The following is a 23,667-nucleotide window of genomic DNA, read 5'->3' on the forward strand; positions in this document are numbered from 1 at the left end:
CTACTAAGCGATGAAAAAGGAAAATGAATAATTAATGTTAATGCACCTCACGTGACATAACTAATCTTTTAATGCTGTATTTTGCACCCACATGTAAGAAGGCAACTGCTTGCAATCTGAATATGGATGCAAAACTGATCAATTATCTGATACATAATATATACACTTGAATAAATTAACATTGTTCCTTTAACTAAAATAAGAGAAGTGCATTAACATCCAACTTTTACTATCTTCATTACAAACCCTGTACTTTGTTTAGCTTGACAGCACTTATTTACAGCAGGTAGGCCAAATTCTTTTCATTGCTAATCAACAATGAAGTAGAAAATGAACATTCAGTTTGCTTCCTGAACCAATCTAATGACAGAATTATCACCTAAACCCCAAATCTCCACCCTACTTAAAATAATACTTAGTTAAAATCTTCTGAATGGACATTTTTACTAGGTATTACCTTAGGTATTGTAAGACTAGATCTCTGATATTGTAGGACTACATTTGCTCTGCACCTACCTGAAAAGACTTGATTCTAAAATATCCAGAAGGGTTTCTAATGATAATTCCTATTGAGAGTTAAGTCCTGTTGTTAGAATAATTTGTTGTTGTTCAGTCCCTAAGTTGAGTCTAACTTTGCGACCCTGTGGGCTGCAGCACACCAGGCTCCTCTATCTTCCACTATCTCCCAAGTTTGTTCCAGTTCATGTCCATTGAGTCAGTGATGCTATCTAACCAGCTGTTGTCCCCTTCTCCTCCTGCCTTCAGTCTTTCCCAGCATCAGGGTCTTTTCCAATCAGTCGGCTCTTCGCATCAGGTGGCCAAAGTATTGGAGCTTCAGCATCAGTCCTTCCAATGAATATTCAGAGTTGGTTTCCTTTAGGTTTAACTGGTTTGATCTCCTTGCTGTCCAAGGGATTCTGAAGAATCTTATCCAGCACCACAATTCAAAAGCATCAATTCTTCAGCGCTCAGCCTTCTCTGAGCTAGGATAATAGTAATATTTTATCTTTAAAAGCATTCTTACATAAGCATGTCAGTCCTATGGGGTTTATTAGTTTCCATTTATTCTTTCTTCAGACCTTATTCAGAAAAATGTCTCTTAAAAAAGAAAAAATGTTTTAATGTTTCTTTTTCTAGCACCTCCTTAATCCACTTCTCTTTTACTGCCACACTTCCCAAACAAGTAGTTTATACCAGCTTCTCCCTCCCTCCATCATCTCTCCCTCCCTCTCTCAATCTTTACCAGAAGTCAGGAAGCTGGAAGGTGTCAAATACTAAGTGTCTAGTATGTGTCTTGCTCTTGGTATGTCTCCCTTGTTAGGATACTTAATCCTCACAACTCGGGTTGCCAGGGGTCCGGCACTGAACCCACGGAGTCTAGGATTGTAGCTTCTTGCTTGGCAAACTGAAAATTTTATAAACAAAAATGTCTCGTTTTCTTTTTTTTAAAATTATATTGTTTGTGGCTCAGGAGCCTCTGAGACTGGACCTCAGTGTTACTAAATCTTGGTGATAAGAAACCAAAGATGCCAGGAATTTGCTCCCGGAGGCCCTGTGGGTAGAAACAGCTCCAGGCGATAGCCGGCTCTGCTGAGGCTGCAGATGAATGCCCAGTGCCCAGAGGTTAGGGCCTAGGCATGTGGATTCCACCAAAGTCATTTTTCCTGTAGGCATTTCTGTAACCAATATGCGTATAGCAATAGAATCAAACACCACAGATACCACCTTCTGAGGGGTCCAGCTTTCACTGGTTTTCTTCTCTTGCCGTCACTGAACTTCCATGCTTTACTGCAGTCAGCCTTCCATTCATTGATTCAGTGTATTCAGTAATGACCAGACCCTTAAGGCCTGTGTGTTCCTGACAGGCACCTGGGTTGGGGGAGTGGCACACAGGTAAGGGAATCGGGAGACCCTCTTCTCTTCCGTGTGTAACTGCCAGAAGCTTCAGGCGCTGCGTGTGTGCTCCTCCCAGCAAGGCGCTGGTTCCTAATCACTGCAGGGCCCACGTGACTGCTGCGGATTCATTTTTACTTCATAGACTTTATTTTTTAGAGTGCTTTTAGGTTTACAGAGAACTGCCGAGACCGCAGAGTTGCCACCCTGCTCTCTCCCCTGCTCGCTGTTCCCTCTGTTTGTAAATCTTGCACAGGCATGGTGCTACTGCTGCTGCTAAGTCGCTTCAGTTGTGTCCAACTCTGTGCGACCCCATAGACGGCAGCCCATAGGCTCCCCTGCCCCTGGGATTCTCTAGGCAAGAACACTGGAGTGGGGCGCCATCGCCTTCTCCAGTGCATGAAAGTGAAAGGGAAAGTGAAGTCGCTCAGTCGTGTCCGACTCCTAGCAACCCCATGGACTGCGGCCCACCAGGCTCCTCCGTCCATGGGATTCTCCAGGCAAGAGTGCTGGAGTGGGGCGCCATCGCCTTCTCCGACTGGCATGGTGCATTTGTCAAGAATGATGGACCAAGCCTGGCACGTGATGGAGCCTGGCAAGCTCCATGAGCTTGACAAATACATAAAGTGTACCTGTGGCAGTCACCGACCCTTTTTTTTTTTCCATCAATGTTTCTATAGTTGTGCCTTTTCCAGAATGTTATTTAGCTGGAATTGCATATTAGGCAGCCTTTTCAGACTGGCTTCTTTCACTAAGCAACATATATTTAAAATTCCTCCATCTTTTTGTGGTTTAACAGCTGGTTTCTTTTTAATCCCTGAAGAATATTCAGCTGTACACACGTGCCACAGTTTGTTTATCCACTGAGTTGGGTTGTTTCCAGGTTTTGGCAGTATGAATAAAGCTGCTTTAGGTATTCATATACAGGTTTTTCCTCAGACGTAATATTTCTAGGCATTTGAGTAGACACCTAGGAGTACAATATAGAATAAGACTAGTTTTGAATAATTTGAATATAAGAATAGTTCGAATAAATTCAGTAAGATTGTTTACCTGAGTAAGAAACTGCCTAAGTGTCTTGAAGCTGCAGGAAGTTTCTGCGTTCCTGCCCATCGTGAATGAGCGTTCCTCTTGCTCCACAATGGCATTTGGTGTTGTCAGTATTCTGGATTACAACCATTCTGATAGGTGTGTGCTGGTATCTTGTTTTAATTTGTAAGTTCCCATATGACATGGAGAGCATCTTGTCATATGCTTATTTGCCATCTGTATAACTTACATTTTAATTGAGCTGTTTTTGTTATGTTTGAGCTTTAAGTGGTCTTTATATTATTTGGGATACAAGTCCTTTATCAGATATGTGTGTTGCGGATATTTTCTCCCAGTCTGTGAACTTGTCTTTTAATTCTACTAACAGTATTCTTTGCGGACCAGAGTTTGTGATTTTAATGAAGTCCAGCTTGCCAGTTTTTTTCTTTCACGGATCATGCTTTTGGCATGATAGCTAAAAACTCGGCGCTAAACCCAAGTCATGCGAATTTTCTCTGGCTTTATCTTCTTAAAGTTGGCATTTTACATTTATGTGTGTGCTCCATCTTGAGTTGCTTTTTATGAAAAATGTAAGGTCAGGCTCTAGATTTGTTTCTCTGCAAGTGGGTTTCTAGTTGTTTAGCACCCTTTGCTGAAAGGACTGCCCTTTCTCCATTATTTTTGTCCCCCTCGTTGTCTTTGGGTTGCTTTCGAAAATCCTCCTAAATGGAGTGTCAGTTATAACCCACTGTTATTATCCTGGAGTCCTGTTGATGGGTGACGTGGTAAAGTATTGGAGAGGAGGAGCATCCTTTATAATCCCATGTTTAAATCTCCATTTTGATTGTTTTGTGGTGTATTACTGGTTTTTAGTGGGCCACAGTATGGGGGTCATGACCTTCCGAAGAGTTTCTCAGGCTTTTTTCCCTCTCCTTACTTGAGACAGGAAAGCGAGAGGGGCTGCAGGTAGCTAATTGTCCTTCCCCAGATCAGATAAGGCTTAGAAAAGTGTTTCCCTGGAGGGCTAGCCTTCCTTACTCAGAACAGAGCAAGAACAGGATAACTCTGGGCAAATTTCAAAACACTTTCCCCTCCCCACCACCAAAAGCCCCAGAGGAATTTTCTCCATTCCTTACAATACAAACCTGGTTGAGGGGGTGGGGAGCCTCCTAGAGGTGAAACTCCTGAGAAGCGAGCCCGTGTTGTTTTTCACTCTCCACACGGAGCCTCCAGTGATTCCTCATTTACCCCTTGCGTTCCTGGCAGCCGTGGCTCCAGCATCAGTTTCTGCTCCCTGTAAACTGATTTTCCACGTCGTTCTAATTCTCTGATGAATCTGAGAGTTGTTTTGCAGTGTGTTTAGCTTGTTTTTTGTTGTGAGTAAGGGAGTGACAACTTCGAAGCTTTTTACGCATTGGAGCAGACGCCAGAAGCGCCCTTACAGTTGGTTCTAACCAACAGCAGTCAGGTATGCCTGTTCTCATAATGGGTGGATCCTGATGGAGTCCCTTTAACTACAGTATTGTGAAAGGCTGTGAGGTGGAGAAAAGTGGAGTGTATTCTGTTTGATGGAAGGAGATTGAAAATTTTCCTTTGGGGACCCTGGGAATGAAGGGGGCGGTCGATGAGAGAGGAGATGAGCTTAGAAGAGTTTGGTGTCTATTTCTCTCATTCTGTAATTCTTAAGAGTTCTTCCAAAGCATTTAAAAGATATATATATATACACACACACACACATATATAATGTATAAGGCTTACCAGGTGTCGCCAATGCTAAAGAATCTGCTGCTGATGTAGGAGACATAAGAGACAGTGGTTCGATCCCTGGGTCAGGAAGATCCCCTGAAGGAGGAAATGGCAACCCACTCCAGTATTCTTGCCTGGAAAATTCCATGGACAGAGGAGCCTGGTGGACTACAGTCCATGGGTCACCAAGAGTCAGACACAGCCAAGCACACACGTTGTATTTGTATAAGGAGCAAAAAATAATAAAACATGGTGACTAGTTACAAGTTGACAGCCTCATACATGGATTTTATTTCCGGAAGATGAGTGCTCACCCAGAAAATGGCTTGTTGAGTGGGGGGGTTCTGTTGGCGTATGTCATGCATTATGGGGCTCACTTGCTCCTTCTGCCTGGGCACGCACACCTTACCAGCCAGCATTTCTCTTCAGTGCTCAGGATAGAATCACACCCACCCAAGCCTGTGAAGAGTGTGTTCTGGTTACCACCCGCTCACTCCTTTGGCATCGTGCCTGTCTGCACGTTGTTCATTTGCACAATTTCCATACTGACAGAGAGAGGAGCCCCTCCATCTACCTGCACCCAGGGAATTGGGCGGACAGCGCTGAGAGATGTTCTGAGACGCTGGCAGGTTGGGTCACCCGTCGCTGGTCACTGATGACGGGCTCTGTGCTGCCTCGGTGTTGATGACCCTAAGTGCGCATCTGTTTGTTTTTAACATCTCCCGCCTGTGTATAATTTGCTTTTACTTTCGTTGTATTTTTTCTGCATCACATTAGGTATTTGGAAAACTCTCAGGAAAAGTATAGCCTTTTTACAGTAACTTTTTTTAAAAATCACTTTTCCTTTAATTCATACGGTATAACTTTAGGCCCATCGTGGGTTGGCTTCCACCTTGTCATTTTCTTGTCCGATTCCGCTTGAAGTCACTTGGAGGAAATAGTGTGTGACTCAGTCATTGCTCTGCACTCTCCAGAAATAATAGATGTTGTGTATATCCATGATCAAATACAAACAAGAAATAACACTTAGGCCTACAAGTTCTGTGTCCCTGAAGTCTGCTAGTAGTTTCCTTCTGGCCCCTCTAAACTTAGGCCATGAACTGATGATTAGTTATCTAGTTGAAAATATATTAATAGTGCCATGACTAATCCACATTTCAGATGAAAACCTTGTGTTCATACAGATAATACTTTGCAAAATTTTGTTTTTTAACTTTTAAAGTCCATACTGCCTATTGGCTAAACCTGTGTATCTTCATACAGTATTGTCCAAAATGTTAGATCTGTTCATGGTTCCTAGAATTAGAGTGATACCACCAAAAGCTATTATTTGTATGAATTTTAGAGAAAAAATTGATGGAAGACATTGACTTTTTAGTTGTCTCAACGTCATGATTTTGAAAAATAGGTATATATTTCAATTCCTTTAATACTACCATTTAAGAATATAATTTATTCAGACTAGGTCACATTACTTACTATGAGTTTCTTCCCAGAATATTGACTCAAAACCTAAAAGGGACAAAAAGGAAATGATTGATCCCGTACATACGGCGCTGTAGTTCCTGGGACCAACATGTAGATTCCTGTTTGGGCGTTTACTTAGTTCTGCTCCACTGGATTCTAGGCTATGCTTTCTCAACTGCTCTTTCTTTTTTCGAAACAATTTTTTTCTTCCAAAATGTAATTTATGAAAAAGTAGTTTACGGAGCTAAGAGTAAAACGTGTGTGATTCCACATCTCAGACATAAAGTAACACTAGCTTTATTAAGAGTAAACTTCTGTAGATTGAACATAAAGGCTGTTTTCATTTTCTGTTCCAAGATACTCTTTGGGCAGCTTGCACAATCACAGGAAAGATGTTTTTTAATCCTTTTTATGCCTGAGGACTCAGAAGTTGCTTCTCTGAGGTCGGCATTTAAATTCCACCAACAGTGAGGGACTTAGCAGAGGTAGGGTTAGGCGTTCCGTTCCTGCCCGCAGAGTGAATGGTCTGTTTCACTGGGCCCTTCCATCAGGCTCTGCAGTGGGGAGGGGGGCGCGGGCGGCCGGGGCTCTCAGGTCAGGCCCAGCACCCACTTCAGCGGTGCTGGTGTTCTCACAAGCCCAGACTTATGGCAGCATGTATCTTGGAGGTTGATGTTATATAAGATTGTAGAAATTTAAAAATAAATAAATAAAAGATTGTAGAAATAAAGTTCTTGACAACATGAAAAAAAAAATTGTGAACACTTTCCTCCTAGCCTGAATCATTCTGACTGATTTAAGCAAAATTATTTTAAGTAGATCTGATTTGCTCGGAATAGGGTGCTTGCTTTTCAAATAATTGGTTTTTGTTGTTGTTTATTATTCATCTCCAACCGGGAGTTATTTATGGGTTTAAAATAGATGTGAAGTTTATTAATATTTCACCTCATTATTTCAATACATGAAACGACATTAATGTAATTATATTCTTGGTCAGATAAAGGCTTCCTTTGTGAAGAGCTCTGGTTTGTGTATTTGTTTCATGTTGAGCTTTAGGAGAACTGAATCACAGGATAAATGGAGTCAGGATCACTGAAGATGTACAGTGGGTGCCTCGATACCCTGGCGGGGGCCCTCACTCTCATGATTATCCAGCGAGCAGTTCCTGGAATCACATGGTGCCTAGGGGCTTCCGTACCTCTAACTTATTAACCCGGTTATATCTTCCCAGGAGATTCTCTGTCCCCACCACCCACCATGGTCATTTTCAGCAACACCACTCGTGGTGGGCTTCAGGCTGAGGAGTTGGTTTATCTGGGACACCATGGGAGGAAGTGACATTTTACATGTAGAATTGGAGAGCCCCCTGGCACCTGGGAGGAAGAAGATCCAGAAAAGAACGGGCTGGGAGTCATGAGAAACGAGAGCTAGAAAGAGGAGGGCAGCTCCTCCGAGGTCCAGCTGGCAAGTTGACACGTGTGGGGCGGGCGGGGCATCTGGGGAGACTCCCCCACCTCTGCTGGAGCGGGTCATCTAGTGAACACAGACGTCCCGTGTCATCCCCACGGGCCGCCTCTGCTGGGCAGGGGAGGGCTGGCACGTTCGTCACCCAAGGAAACAGGATGAATCAGGGCACAGTTCCACCCCCAAGCTGGCCCAAGCGATGGCACCAGGGAGTGAGTCTTTGTCCATGAGTGTGACACATGGGCGGGGCGTCAGCCCCTAGGACTGGCCGGCTGGCTGCCCGGAGCTGGGGTCAGAGAAGACGGTGAGTGCACTGGTAGGCATGCTGAAACGAGGTGCCCGACAGGATGGCAGGTGGGCGTGTCCAGGACGGGCTGAATTTCTGAGTCTGAAGATGAGGGAAGAGCCTAGGCTGGCCCTCCTGGAGTCAGGTGTTCTCAGGTGTCCCCAGAGCTGGGCACCGTAGAGTCCTTCGCACAGAGGTGCTCGCCGAAGCCCGAGTCCAGTCCGCAGCCTTTCCCTCTTTCCCCGTGCCTGCCGCAGTCACCCTCTTCATTCTGCCTCCTCAACAGCCGCTCAGTTTTGCCCAAAGAGGTCCTTTTCACCTGCCCACTGAACTGAAGGATGGTTCCCCTGGCACATTGTGTGGTTGGTATGACTTGGTGGTGGTCCAGGTGATGCTGTTGCTCCCAGTTCTTGGATATCAGACCCATCTGGTTCCTGTGGAGACCTCCGTCGGCAGAGGGAGGCTCTTGTTCCCTTCTAGAAGCCGGGAGGCAGCACTCTGCTACACACTGCAAGAGATGCGCCTGGAGCATCTAGATGCTTTTTGGAGCAACAACTCCTTTGTCCTGGAATGTGTAGCCCCAGGAGACAGAACAAGGTCCCTGCTGCGGTTTCCCAGTTGTTTTTTTTTTTTTTTTTTAGATTTTCCAGAGCGATAGCAGAACTAATATAAGAAAAAGAAAATAACCTTTATCTTTTATGCCTGACAAATAATCAGATTACCCAGGGGATTAGATCAAAAATGAGTCATTTGTTCCTATAATTAGTTACTATAATGACCAAGATAATCTTTTGTAAGAGAATTTAACAATTAAACTGGATAAGTAGGATTCAGCTTAGGAAATGGGTAAATAGCAAGAGGACAAGGGGAGTTTGAAGACAGAGCCGGCGGGTGTTGTGGGGTGTTGTGTTGTTGTGAGCTGTGCCCGTCGGGTGTCCACCCCTCCTGTTGGGCCACAGCCAGTGTTCCCAGTGCCCCGGGGCCTGGTGCCCACCTGCCCTGGGAGCAGCTGCGGACTAGACTTCATCCACCATTTACTTCCCCTCGTATCTTTACAACACACCACACCGTGGCTTTTCGTCCTAACATCCCTGATTTTGTTCACAGGCCATGTTCTCATAGAGATTTCGAGTATCCACAAGAAACTCAACGAGAGTCTTGATGAAAATGTATGTGAACAGTTTTTCTATTTACCAAATATACTTATTTTATTTTGCTTCAAGTCTCAAACCTGGTCTCAATTTTTCACTTGTGTTCACAGTTCAAAAAATTCCATAAGGAGATTATCTATGAGCTGGAGAAGAAGACAGAGCTTGATGTAAAATATATGAATGTGAGTACCAGATTTTGCTTCACCTGCCTTGGGAGAAGGCAATGGCACCCCACTCCAGTACTCTTGCCTGGAAAATCCCATGGACGGAGGAGCCTGATAGACTGCAGTCCATGGGGTCGCTAAGAGTCGGATACGACTGAGCGACTTCACTTTCATTTTTCACTTTCATGCGCTGGAGAAGGAAATGGCAACCCACTCCAGTATTCTTGCCTGGAGAATCCCAGGGACGGGGGAGTCTGGTGGGCTGCCGTCTCTGGGGTTGCCCAGAGTTGGACACGACTGAAGCGACTTAGCAGCAGCAGCAGCAGCCTTGGGTGGAGGGTGCCCGGGGTGGGGAGCCTAGTTTTCAGGGAGGCTGTGCTCACCTGATGGCTGAGCCTAAGGAGAGCTTCCCCACGGTTGAGTTGGTGGCAGCAGTGAATAAGAAGGCCGCAATACCCCGTTAAAACACAGCCAGAGTAGCTGCCTGCCAGTTTGCCTGGTGCTTCAGTAAAACAGGTGCAACGTTTACCTTACAGGCGACTCTCAAAAGATACCAAGCAGAACACAGGCATAGATTAGATTCTCTGGAGAAATCGCAAGCTGAATTGAAGAAGATAAGAAGGAAAAGTCAAGGAGGACGAAATCCATTCAAATATGAATGCAAAGAGACTGAGGTAAACTTTTCAGCACTGTGTTACTTTATTTTGGGGCGGATGGTTTATACAGTTAATGAGGCATCCTCATCTCAGTCAGCCTATACTTTATCCATCAGATGTGCTGCTGTTGAAAGTCAAAAATAAACATTTTGACTTGGTGGGAGCTGAAGGCCGCAGAGTTCCCCAGAGTTAAGAATAATTAGTCAAGAGCACTAGTGTTTTCTCCTGACTTTGGGAGAGTGATAAGCATTGTGTCCCCATTTTACAGATGGAAAAAGTGAGGCTTTGGTTAACTCACATGGTTGGTAATTGTAAATGTGATTTGATCTTGAACTTTCTGGTTCCAAAACCCATTATTTTCCAGTGAAACATGATCCTGTCCCTGGAGTAAAAGTAATATTTTATGCAAATTGCCAAGTGGAATGTAGGGCCTTTGGCAACCTCTCTCCAGGCATGGATCAGGGACCTTAATGAGAATGTTGATATGTGCTCAGATCAGGTTAGGGCTCTGTTGGTCTGTCTAATGTTTATCTGCCCTCAGCATTCACTCCATTATCAAAATAAATCAGCTGTAAAGATAGCAGGAGATAAGTGTCAGGCTGGGTAGCTGTTTGGTTCCTCATGTCATACTTGTATAATTATTATTTATTTTCCTAGTATGTAGAAACCATTACTTCTCGCCAGAATGAAATCCAGAAATTTATTGCAGATGGTTGCAAAGAAGCCCTGCTTGAAGAGAAAAGGCGCTTCTGCTTTCTGGTCGACAAGCACTGCAGCTTTTCAAGTCAGATACACCATTACCACATGCAGGTGGGCGCAAGAGCAAATGTTTCCCTCACATTTAAACGCCCTCGACGTGCTTCACCTTCTGTAGGTGCCCCAGTATAAAGCAAGGGGCTCATTTTGCCAAGGAAAGAATTCTAAGGAAATCATTTTTGACCACCTTGAATGAGTAAGCTTTTAGAAATGTAGATGAAATGGTCAAATGTTTGCTTATCATGTTGAATTTAGTAACACCCATTCATATTTAATCAGTGGCTGAGAAGTGACACCTTTTCCCCTTTTCTCACCCATGACCCAGCCTCTCTCAGACTTTCCCTGATGCGTCTTCAGCGTCAGTGTCTTCACCAGAACCACTGGGGGAGTCCCGCCAGCCCGCACCCCACCTGGGTGGTCTGAAAGGCTCACCGGGGGGCCCATGCAGATGGTGTTGCTGGAAATCCTGCCCTAGGCCACAGACCCCGTCCCAGCTTGAGGACAACTGGACGGGGGCCCTTCCTCACTCTCCTCAGGGTGCATGTGTTCCCGGCGCCATCAGCCCCGTGACTAGCGTTGTCGCCCTCCTTCAGCACGCGCGGTTTGAGGTTACCCTTCCAGGGTAACAAACTTTGTCCTAATTTCCTTCCCTCTTTTTTTTTTTTTTTTTTAATATATAAAACTATGGACTCTATTGGGCTTCTGTAAGCATCCAAAACTAGCAGTGACTGAGGTCAAATATTCACTGTTATTCACGATGAAGTAATTTAGAGAGCACTGCATCATGTGAGAAGCGTTCTAAAAGCTTGAATATAGGGCTGCTTCCTTTTTGGGGGAACCTGGCCTTGTATGCATGCATATATCATAGGTTACATACTCCATAAACTTGAAGGAATATTCAGCTACCAAATCTAAATACCCAAGGTCTCCAATTGTCACAGAAAAGAAAAACAAACCTGCTGCATTCTATGATGACATCTGTCCCCAGCACTTCTGTAGTAGCTTCGGCATTGTTTCCATGGTGAGGGTGTCCGCCGGTGGGGGCCGGAAGCAACCTTGAAGTTCTCTGTGATGACACCCCGCCTCCCCCAGCGATGGGGCAACTTGGTCTATTTCCAGAGAGCTCTGGCAGTTGACAGAGTCTTCCGCACACTGCACCTTGGGTCCCAGTTATGTTTGTCCACGTGACGCAAGCCAGATTCCCTTCTTTCTCTACCAGAAGTCTCTCTGGTGCCTTCCCTGGCCCCAGCGCTTTCAGTGGCTCCTTAGACACAGCAGCCAAGGTCATTGGTCCCTGGCATGTCCAGGCCACAGGCAAGGGACAGGGGTGGGGCGAGAGGCAGGGTTTAGGATTCATATCGGCACCCCCAGACCACGCCTGATGAACACAGAGTCTAGATGAAAACAGTACAATTGTTACGAAAATAGTTTCACAAAAGGTGCTCTACTTCCCTTTTCCAACTAAATTGCCGCCTAGAAAGTGGGGTCTCATAAGGGCTCCCAGGAATCCGGGAGTCCAGTCAGAGGAAGAGCCAGGGTGTGGGAGGCAGGACAGACACCTCTGCCTCTGGGGCTGGGCGGTCTCAGTGCCGTCTTTCTGAGTCTCTGCCGCCCAGCTGCTGCCTGCCTGAGGCCCCTGCCGGCCTGTGGTCAGGACTTCCACTCAGCACTGCGCTGACCCCAGAGAACCAGCACGCTCCGCCTCTGGTCCCCCCGTCCCGTAGAGCACCTTCTTAGGACAGATCTGAGTCACCCCTCCAGTGCACCAGGCCTCTTTCTCTGGGGTTAAGTCCACTCCTGGTCCTCTTGCTCCCTCAGAGGCGCTTCTCATGGAAGGAGTGGGAGGAAGACACAGGGGTCGGCAGCTCTCGGACCCCTGAGAAACACGGGGGTTAACACAGATTGCTCCACCTTCCGTCTTAGTTCTGAACTTCTGAACCATCATCAATCCTTGTACTAGCCTGAACTCGACCCACACGGAGGGAGATGGGAAATCCCTTTACAACAGGAGCCTATGTGCTCCTCAGCAAGCAAGACACAGCATATCCTCACAGCTGCTTCGGCTACTGCCTGAACTCAGCTCCTCGCTCCTGCACTCCGCTGGTGAGCCAGGAGTCTGAGTAGTGGCAGTTACCGTCTGTGTCAGTCCTTCTAACAGTACACGCTTGTCTGTGTTTGGTTTCGTTTCTCTTGAATTTATAGTCTGCAGAACTGATCAATTCCAAACTGCCTCGGTGGCAAGAAACCTGTGGTGATGTCACCAAAGTGCCAGAGAAAATCATGAATATGATTGAAGAAATTAAGACCCCGGTCTCCACCCCGATGTCCGGAACGCCCCTGCCTTCACCCATGATCGAGAGAAGCAGCATGGTAAGAGCTGGTCATCACCTCAAGATTTCAGCCAGATTTGCACAACAGAGCAAGGCCGCCTTTGTCAGTGGAAATCACGGGCCCCCCGTATCACTTCCAGGGCCTACCTTTCCTCACTGTGACTTCACCCTTCCAGTAGCGCAAACACCAGACGTGGCCCCTCTCTCTCCCCGAGGCCGGGCCTGTCCCCAGACACACGCTGTTGCCTGCCACTTCTCCCGCCGCCCAGCGCCAACCGCTGTCCCTACAGAGATGCCCTTGACAGTCTGGCCCGTAACACAGCAGGCAGGGTGATCCTGGCTGGATTGCAAAGGCCAGAACCTCAACAAGCAGCAGAATGTTAGCGACAGAGGATTCTGAAAACTTTCAGGGAGGGGAAAATGGATTACTTATTACAAAGAAAAGAGAATCCCACTGAAACCAGACTTCTTTTTAGAAAACTAGGTGTCAGAAAGTAATGGACTAATACACTCAAAATTCTGTGGGAAAATACTTTTAAATGGAGAAGCTCGAGCCAAGCGGCATTTAAAAGGGAGCCTCGAAACCCCCAGAGACAGAAAGTAGATGAGTGCTGTTCAAGGGCTGGGGAAATGGGGAGTAACTGCTTTAAAAAGCGAGGGGACTTCCCTGGGGGGCCAGTGGGTAAGACTCTGCACTTCCACTGCAGGGGCCGAGGGTCCACTCCCTGGTCAGGGAACTAAGATGCACGGGGCAGCCAAAATAAATAAATAGACAGACAAAAGAAGGGGGTATTCTTAACATAATTAAAAATGCGGCATTGCCTTGCAAACAAGAGAATTTGGGGAAGAAAATGGAATTTAAAGCATGTAATGCAAAACAGCCCTGGGGCTCGATCTCTAATACCATTGCTGTGTTATACTCGGATTAAACTAATAAGGAATTTTTTACAGGTTGGGCAAGATTGTGACAGCCTTTCTAAATACCCACCAAAGATCCCCGCGGCTCCTTCAGCCAGAGCCTTGACCAGCCCTTTGATCGATCTGTTTAAGAACCCAGCCACAGTCTCACAGGACTCAGAAAGAAAAAATAATTTAACAGGTGAGCTGTTTAGTTGAATTTCCTTTAAAATACCTTTAAATTTCTTAATTAAATATTTAGGTAAGTGTGCCTTGAGATCTACATCCATAGAGTCACAAAGAGTCGGCCATGACTGAAGCAGCTTATCACACATGCACATCATGAGCTAGAAGTAAATACGTGTGTGTGGTAGCACTGGCTCCACGCTGGCTCAGGGGAACTCACACCTCCAGACAGGGTCCAGGTGGATTCTAAAACTGTAAGACATGTTGCGTCAACAGATACGACTTCTGTATGCTGATGGATGTTTCCATAGAGTAAACATACTATTCAAAGGTATCACGCTTTCAATCCATGCAATAAAACAGCCTCAGGCTGTGTTCCACATCTACTGGCAGCTGAGAGAAAATCTCCTCTTTCCAATGAAACAATGAAACATGACAGAAATTCACATATCACAATTGTGGTTCCTGGTCTCACCAGTAGGCTTCGATTGAATTATACTCAGTGTTTTTCATCATCTCTAACAGAGCATGTCAAAATTCTCCAAGCCAGGCTTCAGCAATACATGAACCATGAACTTTCAGATGTTCAAGCTGGTTTTAGAAAAGGCAGAGGAACCAGAGATCAAATTGCCAACATCCGCTGGATCATGGAAAAAGCAACAGTTCCAGAAAAACATCTATTTCTGCTTTATTGACTATGCCAAAGCCTTTGACCGTGTGGATCACAATAAACTGTGGAAAATTCTGAAAGAGATGGGAATATCAGACCACCTGACCTGCTTCTTGAGAAACCTGTATGCAGGTCAGGAAGCAACAGTTAGAACTGGACATGGAACAACAGACTGATTCCAAATAGGAAAAGGAGTACGTCAAGGCTGTATATTGTCACCCTGCTTATTTAACTTCTATGTAGAGTACATCATGAGAAACGCTGGACTGGAAGAAGCACAAGCTGGAATCAAGATTGCCGGGAGAAATATCAATAACTCAGATATGCAGATGACACCACCCTTATGGCAGAAAGTGAAGAGCTAAAAAGCCTCTTGATGAAAGTGAAAGAGGAGAGTGAAAAAGTTGGCTTAAAGCTCAACATTCAGAAAACGAAGATCATGGTATCAGGTCCCATCACTTCATGGCAAATAGATGGGGGAACAGTGTCAGACTTTATTTTGGGGGCTCTAAAATCACTGCAGTTGGTGATTGCAGCCATGAAATTAAAAGACGCTTACTCCTTGGAAGGAAAGTTATGACCAACCTAGATAGCATGTTAAAAAACAGAGACATTACTTTGCCGACTAAGGTCCGTCCAGTCAAGGCTATGGTTTTTCCAGTGGTCATGTATGGATGTGAGAGTTGGACTGTGGAGAAAGCTGAGCGCCAAAGAATTGATGCTTTTGAACTGTGGTGTTGGAGAAGACTCTTGAGAGTCCCTTGGACTGCAAGGAGATCCAACCAGTCCATTCTGAAGGAGATCAGCCCTGGGATTTCATTGGAAGGAATGATGCTAAAGCTGAAACTCCAGTACTTTGGCCACCTCATGCGAAGAGTTGACTCATTGGAAAAGACTGTGATGCTGGGAGGGGTTGGGGGCAGGAGGAGAAGGGGACGACAGAGGATGAGATGGCTGGATGGCATCACTGACTTGATGGATGTGAGTTTGGGTGGACTCTGGGAGTTGGTGATGGACAGGGAGGCCTGGCGTGCTGCAATTCATGGGGTCGCAAAGAGTTGGACACAACTGAGCAACTGAACTGACTGAACAAAGCATCCATGCTTTCTGGAGGCTTCAGTTTCAACTGTTAATGTTTCTTAACCCAGCTGACATGCTCTGAATAAATCAGGAACACATCTTATCTGCAGGCATTTCTGATGGCTTCAGCCAGGCTCCACTCTTGCCTGCAGAGCCTTTGGTGTCCAGGACCTCAAGACTGTGGTGGCACTGGGCGTGTGGGGGTCTCACAGGCCCCTTGGGGGAGAAGGTCATGGCAGTCACACAGGGCTCTGCTAGCGAGTGTCCACAGGCTGTCCAGTGCGTGCAGCTATTGGGGAAGAGATGAGACTTTCAGAACATCAGCTGCAAAGATGACACTGTAGTCACTCACCTTTGAGTTCTGTATATATAATACAAGGTGAAAGCATACAGCACTGTGTGCGGCCCGGTCATTCACATGATTTTTTGGTTCTTGTTGGAAAAGTTAAATGAAAATCACTGGATTCGGTGCAACCTTGATAATTAGAGTAGACGGCATGTCAAGCAGAGAACAGAGTAGTGTCAAAAATTTCTGAGGACGATGCAGAAAGAGATTCTGCAGTTTTATAGTAAATAATAGGCTAGTAAAATTTGAGTGGAAAAAAGGTATCTGGAAAAAAACGTTTCCATTCCATTTTTTTTTTGCGGGCATTTGAGCTGAGACCTGACAGCGCAGCGAAGGCTGTGAAGTCGGGCCGCCAGTATCGGGCTCATCTGGTTCCCGGCTCTGCCTGGGCGCCAAGGGCGGGGTTGGTACGTGGGGTGAGGGGGGCGAGGTCAGCACGTCCTGCCCCACTCGAGGGTGAGCGGCCACACTGTCCCGTGTCCTCCTCTCTTGTGGCACAGGCCCTGGGCGGTTTGGTCTGACTGAGCTGGTGCCTGACAGCGCTTCCGAGAGCTGTGGTGGGTGAGCGGGGCGGGGAGAGGCGCGGGCCGGGTGGCGTGGAGCACTGGCCTCTATGGGCCGTCCCGAGGGACTCCATGCAGGTGAGGCTGGGCCACGCGGCTTTATCCTCTTGGTCTAAAGAGCCTTCGGCCATAGGGCTCCTCCTCCGAGAGGCCTCGGGCCAGGCTTAGGCGCCTTCCCTGTCTGTTGCTGTCTGTCCGGCCACAGGTGGAAGTGTGGGGATAGAACCAATTGGCATCTCAGTGGAATGAGTGTGCCGGTGATATGGGGTGGCCGGGTTTCTGGGGTCAGCGCCTTTGAACTCGCCCAGTCATCCTTCTTGGAAAAGTCATCACTGCCCTGCTCACTTCCAACAGGTTCTTCCGTTGACCCCAATTTGCCTCGATCGGTTTCCGTGGCCTCTGGACTGAACATGGTGAAAAAGCAGAAAGTGAAAACCATCTTTCCGCACACGGCCGGCACTAACCAGACCTTGCTCGGCTTCGCGCAGGGAGACGTCATCACGCTGCTCATCTCCGAGGAGAAGGACGGCTGGCTGTACGGGGAGCACGATAGCACCAAAATGTGGGTCCCGGGCTGGGTTGTCCACACCCCGAGGGCTCCCGTCGAGGCCGTCCTTGAGGGCAGATGAGTGCCTCCGCCCCAGCGAGGTCACACTGTAGTGACAGTTCTAGCCTAGTTAGCTGCCATTAGTCTATCCGCATTGTTCCCAAGCTGTTTTCTGTATGTGTGTGCATATAGAGATAAGTTTTTAAAAAATTTTGGCCACACTGCATGGCACATGGGATCTTAGTTCCCCAGCCAGGACCTGAGCCTCTACCCCCTGCACTGAAGCATGGAGTCTTGGCCACTGGGCCACCAGGGAAGTCCTATAAATTGGATGCACCAATAGGAGTCACCTCTGAAAGTAAAGGCACTCGTTCGTATGTGACCAGATTTCTCAGGATAACGCTCTGTGTGAGATCTGGCCCGTGAGTAGTGTGAATGCCAGTGTCCTCATTCCAACTGTGTGTGCACAAGCCTTCCTAGAAGGTTAAATTGAGTTTCTGTGTAGATTATTCAGGTACTAAGTTTAAGCCAAAATGGAAACAAAAGACACAAAGGGGATCCAAATAGAAATGACGTGTATGTAAGACGCCTCTGATGGGATGGAATGCAAGTGGCCCAGCCGACCCCCCCACTCCTGGCCCCGAGCAGTCCCCAGGCCGTTCCAGACATGTCTGTGGCCTGCGTGTCTGCCACCAGCACCCCAGCAAGGTTGTATTCCCCCCGCTTTTCGCCTGCAGGAGGGGCTGGTTCCCATCGTCCTACACGAAGCTGCTGGAGGAGAACGAGGAGGAAGCCGCAAGCGAGCTGGTGCCAAGGTAGGAGCGCCTGCGGCTCGGCCAGCGGGGCCCGCGGGACCCCGGGTCCCCAGGCGCATGTGGGTGGATCTGGACGAGCGTCAGAGACCGCAGTGACACCACGGCCGGGCTTGCAGGTGCTGCTCCACGTCTGTTCCTTCCCAATTGCCTGTGGTCCTGGCGCTATACCCTCTGCTGGGAAGAGACGCCCCCTTCCTGGCCCGCGGCCCCTCCCAGTCCCGCTGCCCCACAGTGAAGTCCCAGGCCACGCACCCAGCCTGTCTGCACTGGTGAACACATGCCCTGGAACATTCTCCCACGCTTGCCCTCTTCTCTCTTTTCCTCGCCAGCCACCCATCTTCAGTCCCCTCTCAGGCCTTTCCTCCGCCCTCTGCTCAGACACAGGGTCCTCGAGACCTGCCCTCGTCCTTTTTCCTTCTCGTGCTCCCTGAGCCACCGTGTCTGCTCCTGTAGCTCGAGTCACATTGAGGGGCTTCACTCGGCGCCTCTGTGTCCCACCCGGGAATGACTGGCACTGCCGCTCAGGAGCTGGCCGCTTGCACTGACCAGGTCATTTATTTCTCACACAACCGTGCAAGGTGGGGTCCTGGTTGAAAATTGAGGAAACGGGCACAGGGAGCCAGAAGTGATGGAGCCAGGGCGAGACTAATGTAGGCAGGTCTCTCCCAGCCAAAACGGGAAGACCTCTGTGTGTGCTAGCTGGCTGTCCCGCGGGTCCTCAGAAACACGTCCCAACGGAACATGGCACCACCTTGACCACAAACCACCTCGGCCACGGTGTCTGCCATGTCAGAACAACCCCCCGACCCATCCTGCTGTCCCCGGGACCGCAGACACTGCCCCAAGTCCTTCCATGACCCTTGCTCACGGCCAGCTGTGTCTCTGTCCCTTGTAACACAGCTCGGCTGCCACTGGCCAAGAAACAAGACTGAGTGTCTTTAGGGTGTTGAAACTCTGGAGTGCTTTCGCTGTATTTTCTCCTTAAACTGGATCAAGAGTCAGCCCCTAATGGAGCTAGTTTTCTCTCCTTTTGTCAAGTCTTTTAAAGAATTTCTTTTGCGTGTACATGTGCAAGCCAGCAGAAACACTGGCACTCCAGGACTGTTGCCTGGGAAATCCCTTGCACAGAGGAGTCTGGCAGGTTACAGTCCACGGGGTCACACACAGTGGAACACGACTTAGCGACTGAACAGTCAGTCAAGAAGCACTGCAGTGCTGTGTGTGCTAATCTCCTCCCGCCCCACCGCTTGGCTCTCTAATCCATGCGGTTCCTGCGGGAGGAGACGAGGGATGCCTGGGGTGCAGGGGCAGGTCTCGTCTAACCCGTGTCCTGCGTTCCCGTCGCTAGCTTGGCGCCTGTCCGCAGCGTGAGTACCACGAACTTGGCAGAGAAGAGCACTGTCGTGATCCCCCCTCCGGACTACCTGGAGTGTCTGTCCATGGGAGCAGCCACCGCTGAGAAAGGAGACATCTCCCAGAAGGCTTCTAACCATAACACCCCAGCGCCCAAACCAGAAAGCACACCTCCTGTGAGTAGGGCCCCGATCTGCCGGGCGGGCTCTGGGGTGCAGGCCCCTTTCCCTCTGAGCAGGAAGGGGGTAACCCTCGGGCGGGGCACGCACTTGCTCCCAGGACCTGTAGATTCCATCTGTCACGCAGCCTTTCAGCCGCCTTAACTTCTGTGGTCCTCTTTGTTTTTATTTCATCTGTAAATGATGGCTGGCACCCATGAGGTCCATCATTTCCCAGACTGTGTCTGGTTTCAAGCTCTCCCTTTTTTTTGATCATGTCTGCATTCCTTTCGTCCGGTAATCACCTTTCTCTGCACTTTCTTCAGTTTTCATATTGTTTTCTGGAGGAAGACTGAAGGTCCACAGTAGTGATCTAATCGCCACACCTTCAGGAACTGTGCTATGTAAGCCTGGGACTGGGACAGAGGCTGTGAGTCACTTCATCATCCCAGAGACAGTGACTTTGTCTTCGAGCCAGGCCCGGTGGGCTCTGGAGGAGCCGAGATAAACAGCCCGGCTCTGGCTCTGCTGGAGCTTAGACTCTAGTGATAAGATAAGCAGCAGACAGTGAGAGAGACAAAAATGTCAGAGCTGGGAGCTCCGTGAGGGAATGGAGCCAGGTGCCATGAGGACAGGGGCTGTGGCAACAACTTGGATGGAGGTCAGGGGTCAGTTTTCCTGGGATGCTGACTCAGTGATGAGGTGGGCTGTGTCCACAGCTGTGGAAGCATCTGGAAGGCAGAGGCGGCCCGGTGCCCCCACTGGCCCCGCCAAAAGCTCTGGGGTGATTCCTGGGGAGCGCTGCCTGCTGAGGCCACCTCCGCAGCCAGAGCCGTCGTCCTGAGGCGGGTGCAACCCTCGAGACCAGGAGCCAAGGGAGGCGCCTTCCAGACAGGAAGAGCCAGAGGTTTACAGCTCCTGGCGGGGTGTACTCGGCAGGAGTCTGGAGGGGGTTCTTGTCCTCTTTCCCACAACATAGATTATACAGCAGAGAAGGCCGAGAGGATGGAGGAAAAGGGGGTGACTGAGAAGGAAGGGGCTGGCCCACCAGGAGCAGGGACGCGGGTCCCCTGTGCCAGAGGGCAGCCTGGGGAGGGGGTGGTGGCCGACATCTGCTATCTCAGCACCACGGGAAAGGTCGCCCTCAGGGCGGGCAGAGTGGTGCTGAGCAGGTTTGAAAGAAGAACCTGTGCTGTAGCTGTTCTCAGAGGGAGACGGTGAGCGTGCTCCGGAGACGAGGGCACATAGGCGGCTGGTGCTGCAATAAGCCCGGGCCGCTTCGACTGCTGCTGCTTCGTCGTGGGTTTGTTCTTTCTGTGGTGCTTGCAGCAGCCATGCACCCCACGAGGTGCCACCACCCCCAGGGGCCTCTGTTTGCCTCTGAGTGGTGCCGGGCGGAGTCGGTTACAAGGAATGAGGCTCTGAAAGATGGGCCCTGGGCACGGGGGGACTACGCAGGCTGCAGTGCGGGTGTGGGTCTGGAAACGCCGTTTTAGAATCTCATTCAGAAACGTCTTTGGCGTCTCTCCCTAGATAAGCACACTGCGCTACCCCTTGTTTCCACTGTTATCTCTGCAAATCACTCCAGCTTTCTAACTCCAGAAATTACTTTCAGGATAGGGAGCGTTCCCATTTTGTTGGTGAGAGATGTCAAAACTGGAGACGCTGCTTGAAAGGGCAGATCAGAAATGCTATTTCATTAAAGGGCCTGGTATATTTTAAAACAATACTCAAAACTATTTGGAAATGATCTTAAGGCACTTCTAAAGGCATAAAAATTCCTTTTGCTAAAAAAATCACCTTACAGTTTGCATGTCACAAAACTCAGGTTCCAGGCGCACAAGGCGTGGGCCTGCTGGTCTGCAGTGTTGTCGTCTACATTTGTCAGCTTTTTTTATGGAAAAATTCACACACACGTGGAAGTGGAAAGAATAATCTACTGATTTGTTCCCCCAGATATATATATAATTCATTTATAATTCTTGTTTCATCTCCTCCCTACACATTCCCAGATCAGCAAAGCCAATTCCAGACTTCGTATTATTTCATCTGTAAATATGTTAAAGGTCCTCTTTTCTCACAAAACCAACTATCGTATCGTTTAAAATTGACATTAACTCCTGGATATCATCACCTGGTCACTTCAAATTTCTGATTGTCTCATTCTGATTGTCTCTTGATGGTATTGTTGTTTGAATCTGGGCCCAGGCCAGCTCCCCACACCATCGCTGGTGACCTGGCCAAGTCCCATGACTCATCTTTCATACCTAGAGATCTCCCCCAACTCTCTTCCTGTGTCATCTCTATGTAGAAAACCCAGTTACTAGTGCTAGAGGGTGTCCCCAGTCTGGATTTTGCTGGTTACGTCCACATGGTGTCCTTTATTGAGTTCCCCTTTGTCCCTTATTTCCAGCCTGGGGTCAGAATCTACCGTTGTTTGCTGACTGGTTTTGTGTGGTGGAAGCATTTCATGTGTGGTGGTGGCCAGTCCGCCTGCAGGCCAGTCTGGTGGTTTCCTTCCGTGATGACAACCATTGACGATAATGACCACCCAGCTCTGTGACTTGATAACGGTTGCACAAACAGACCTCAGATGGAACGGGTTAGCTTCCACACCATCTCAATAAAGAAAGTCACATGAACTTTCTGGTTCCCAGTGCATGTAAGAGTTATGTTTACATACACTGCAGTCTATTGGGTGTGCGATAGCGTTGGGTCTAAAAAAGCAATGTATATACCTTAATTTAAAAATACCTTATTGATAAAAAATGCCAGTTAGCTGAGTGTTCAGTGAATCGTAGTAGTGACACTGAAGACCACCAATCAGTGATCACTATGACTATGATAACCTGAAATATTGCAAGGTGTGACACAGAGACATGAACTGAGCAAATGCCATTGGAAAAATGATGCCAACAGACTTGCCACAAGCCTTCCATTTGTAAGGAGGAAAAAAAAAAACCAGTATCTGTAAAGCACAGTCAAGTGCAATAAAATGAGGTCTGCCTGTATACTGCCTTTTAAGGTAAAAGAATCTTGCCCTAAAATCATAGCTAACACTGGAATTATAAATGAAAACACATTTTAGCTAACAGCACTGAATTCAGAAAACATGTTTTAACTTTCAGTGTTTTTACCCCGTGGATGAAGCTCAATGAAGAAGGCATCGGTGTGGTTCTCACCACACTGAATGGATAGAGTGAAAAAAATCCTGGCTTTAGATGTCGGCACAGTCCGCGATGATATTCGTTATTAAGCATTTGGCAGTTTAAATGTTCTCTAACTTTATTTTTAAACCTCCCTGTTGGCTGGATCATAACAGACTGTCAGGCCCAGGAGGCTGTCTTGAAAAGCACGAGGACCAGCTGGGGAGCCGTGTACACTGCGCCCACCTTTTTATTCCTTCACTTCCTTGAGCAGCAGAGCCTTAAGCACGTCTCTCCTGAGGCCCAGGGTGGCCTGTGGCCGCCTCCCACCGTGGCAGGTCCTCGTGGAAGCTGCTGCCCTCCCACCAGGACCGGGTGTGCGGCCTAAGCTCACCCCCTGGGCTCCCGTCTATACAGTCCTGGCGGCCCCCAGGCAGAAGCCCGCTCCCCGCCGTGTCCTGTCGCCCTCGAGTCAGTAACTTAAGGTCTCCCAACAAAGCCTGAAACCCAATGGCTTCACTGGTGAATCCTGTGAACCGTTCAAAGAACAATGAATGCAGACCTGCTCCAACGGTCCTTGCAGGTGAAGAGGAGAGAACTCCTGACTCGTTGTGTGAGGCCAGCGCAGCCCTGGCACTCGGGTCAGGCCCCCTTATTTCTGTCTCACAGGCCGGAAGGCCTTTTCCAATCTTTGATTTTATTATGATTAGTGGCCTTTAATTTTTGATTTCTTGGAAGAACATTTAACAGCCCTACCTATCTAATGAAAATGCCCTCCTTGTGTGAGTTCCCACGGTGATTAGTTGTTGCTGGTTTTGCAAATGTCAGAATAATGAGTGTTGATGAACACTTTCCCTCATGATAGGCGAAACCTTCCATGAAAAGGCAACAGGCATAGAGTTGATACCTACAGCGAGGTCGCAGTGACGTTAGCAGCGAACATTTCCATGGCATCAGACTCCGC

The 23,667-nt window shown here is 48.1% G+C and overlaps 1 protein-coding gene across 1 annotated transcript in view; it reads left to right on the forward strand.

The window, feature by feature from the left end:
- BAIAP2L1 (BAR/IMD domain containing adaptor protein 2 like 1) overlaps positions 1 to 23,667 on the forward strand; it is a 76,935-nt gene that overhangs the window by 47,707 nt on the left and 5,561 nt on the right. The window contains exons 4-12 of the mRNA XM_069569566.1: positions 8,993 to 9,054; positions 9,147 to 9,218; positions 9,737 to 9,874; positions 10,514 to 10,666; positions 12,815 to 12,982; positions 13,894 to 14,041; positions 17,039 to 17,246; positions 17,969 to 18,046; positions 19,395 to 19,575. Of these exons, the coding sequence (XP_069425667.1) occupies positions 8,993 to 9,054; positions 9,147 to 9,218; positions 9,737 to 9,874; positions 10,514 to 10,666; positions 12,815 to 12,982; positions 13,894 to 14,041; positions 17,039 to 17,246; positions 17,969 to 18,046; positions 19,395 to 19,575 (1,208 nt within the window). The remainder of the gene's footprint in view (positions 1 to 8,992; positions 9,055 to 9,146; positions 9,219 to 9,736; positions 9,875 to 10,513; positions 10,667 to 12,814; positions 12,983 to 13,893; positions 14,042 to 17,038; positions 17,247 to 17,968; positions 18,047 to 19,394; positions 19,576 to 23,667) is intronic.

The sequence above is a fragment of the Ovis canadensis genome, chromosome 24 (genome assembly GCF_042477335.2).
Source record: "Ovis canadensis isolate MfBH-ARS-UI-01 breed Bighorn chromosome 24, ARS-UI_OviCan_v2, whole genome shotgun sequence".
NCBI classification, from domain to species: domain Eukaryota; kingdom Metazoa; phylum Chordata; class Mammalia; order Artiodactyla; family Bovidae; genus Ovis; species Ovis canadensis.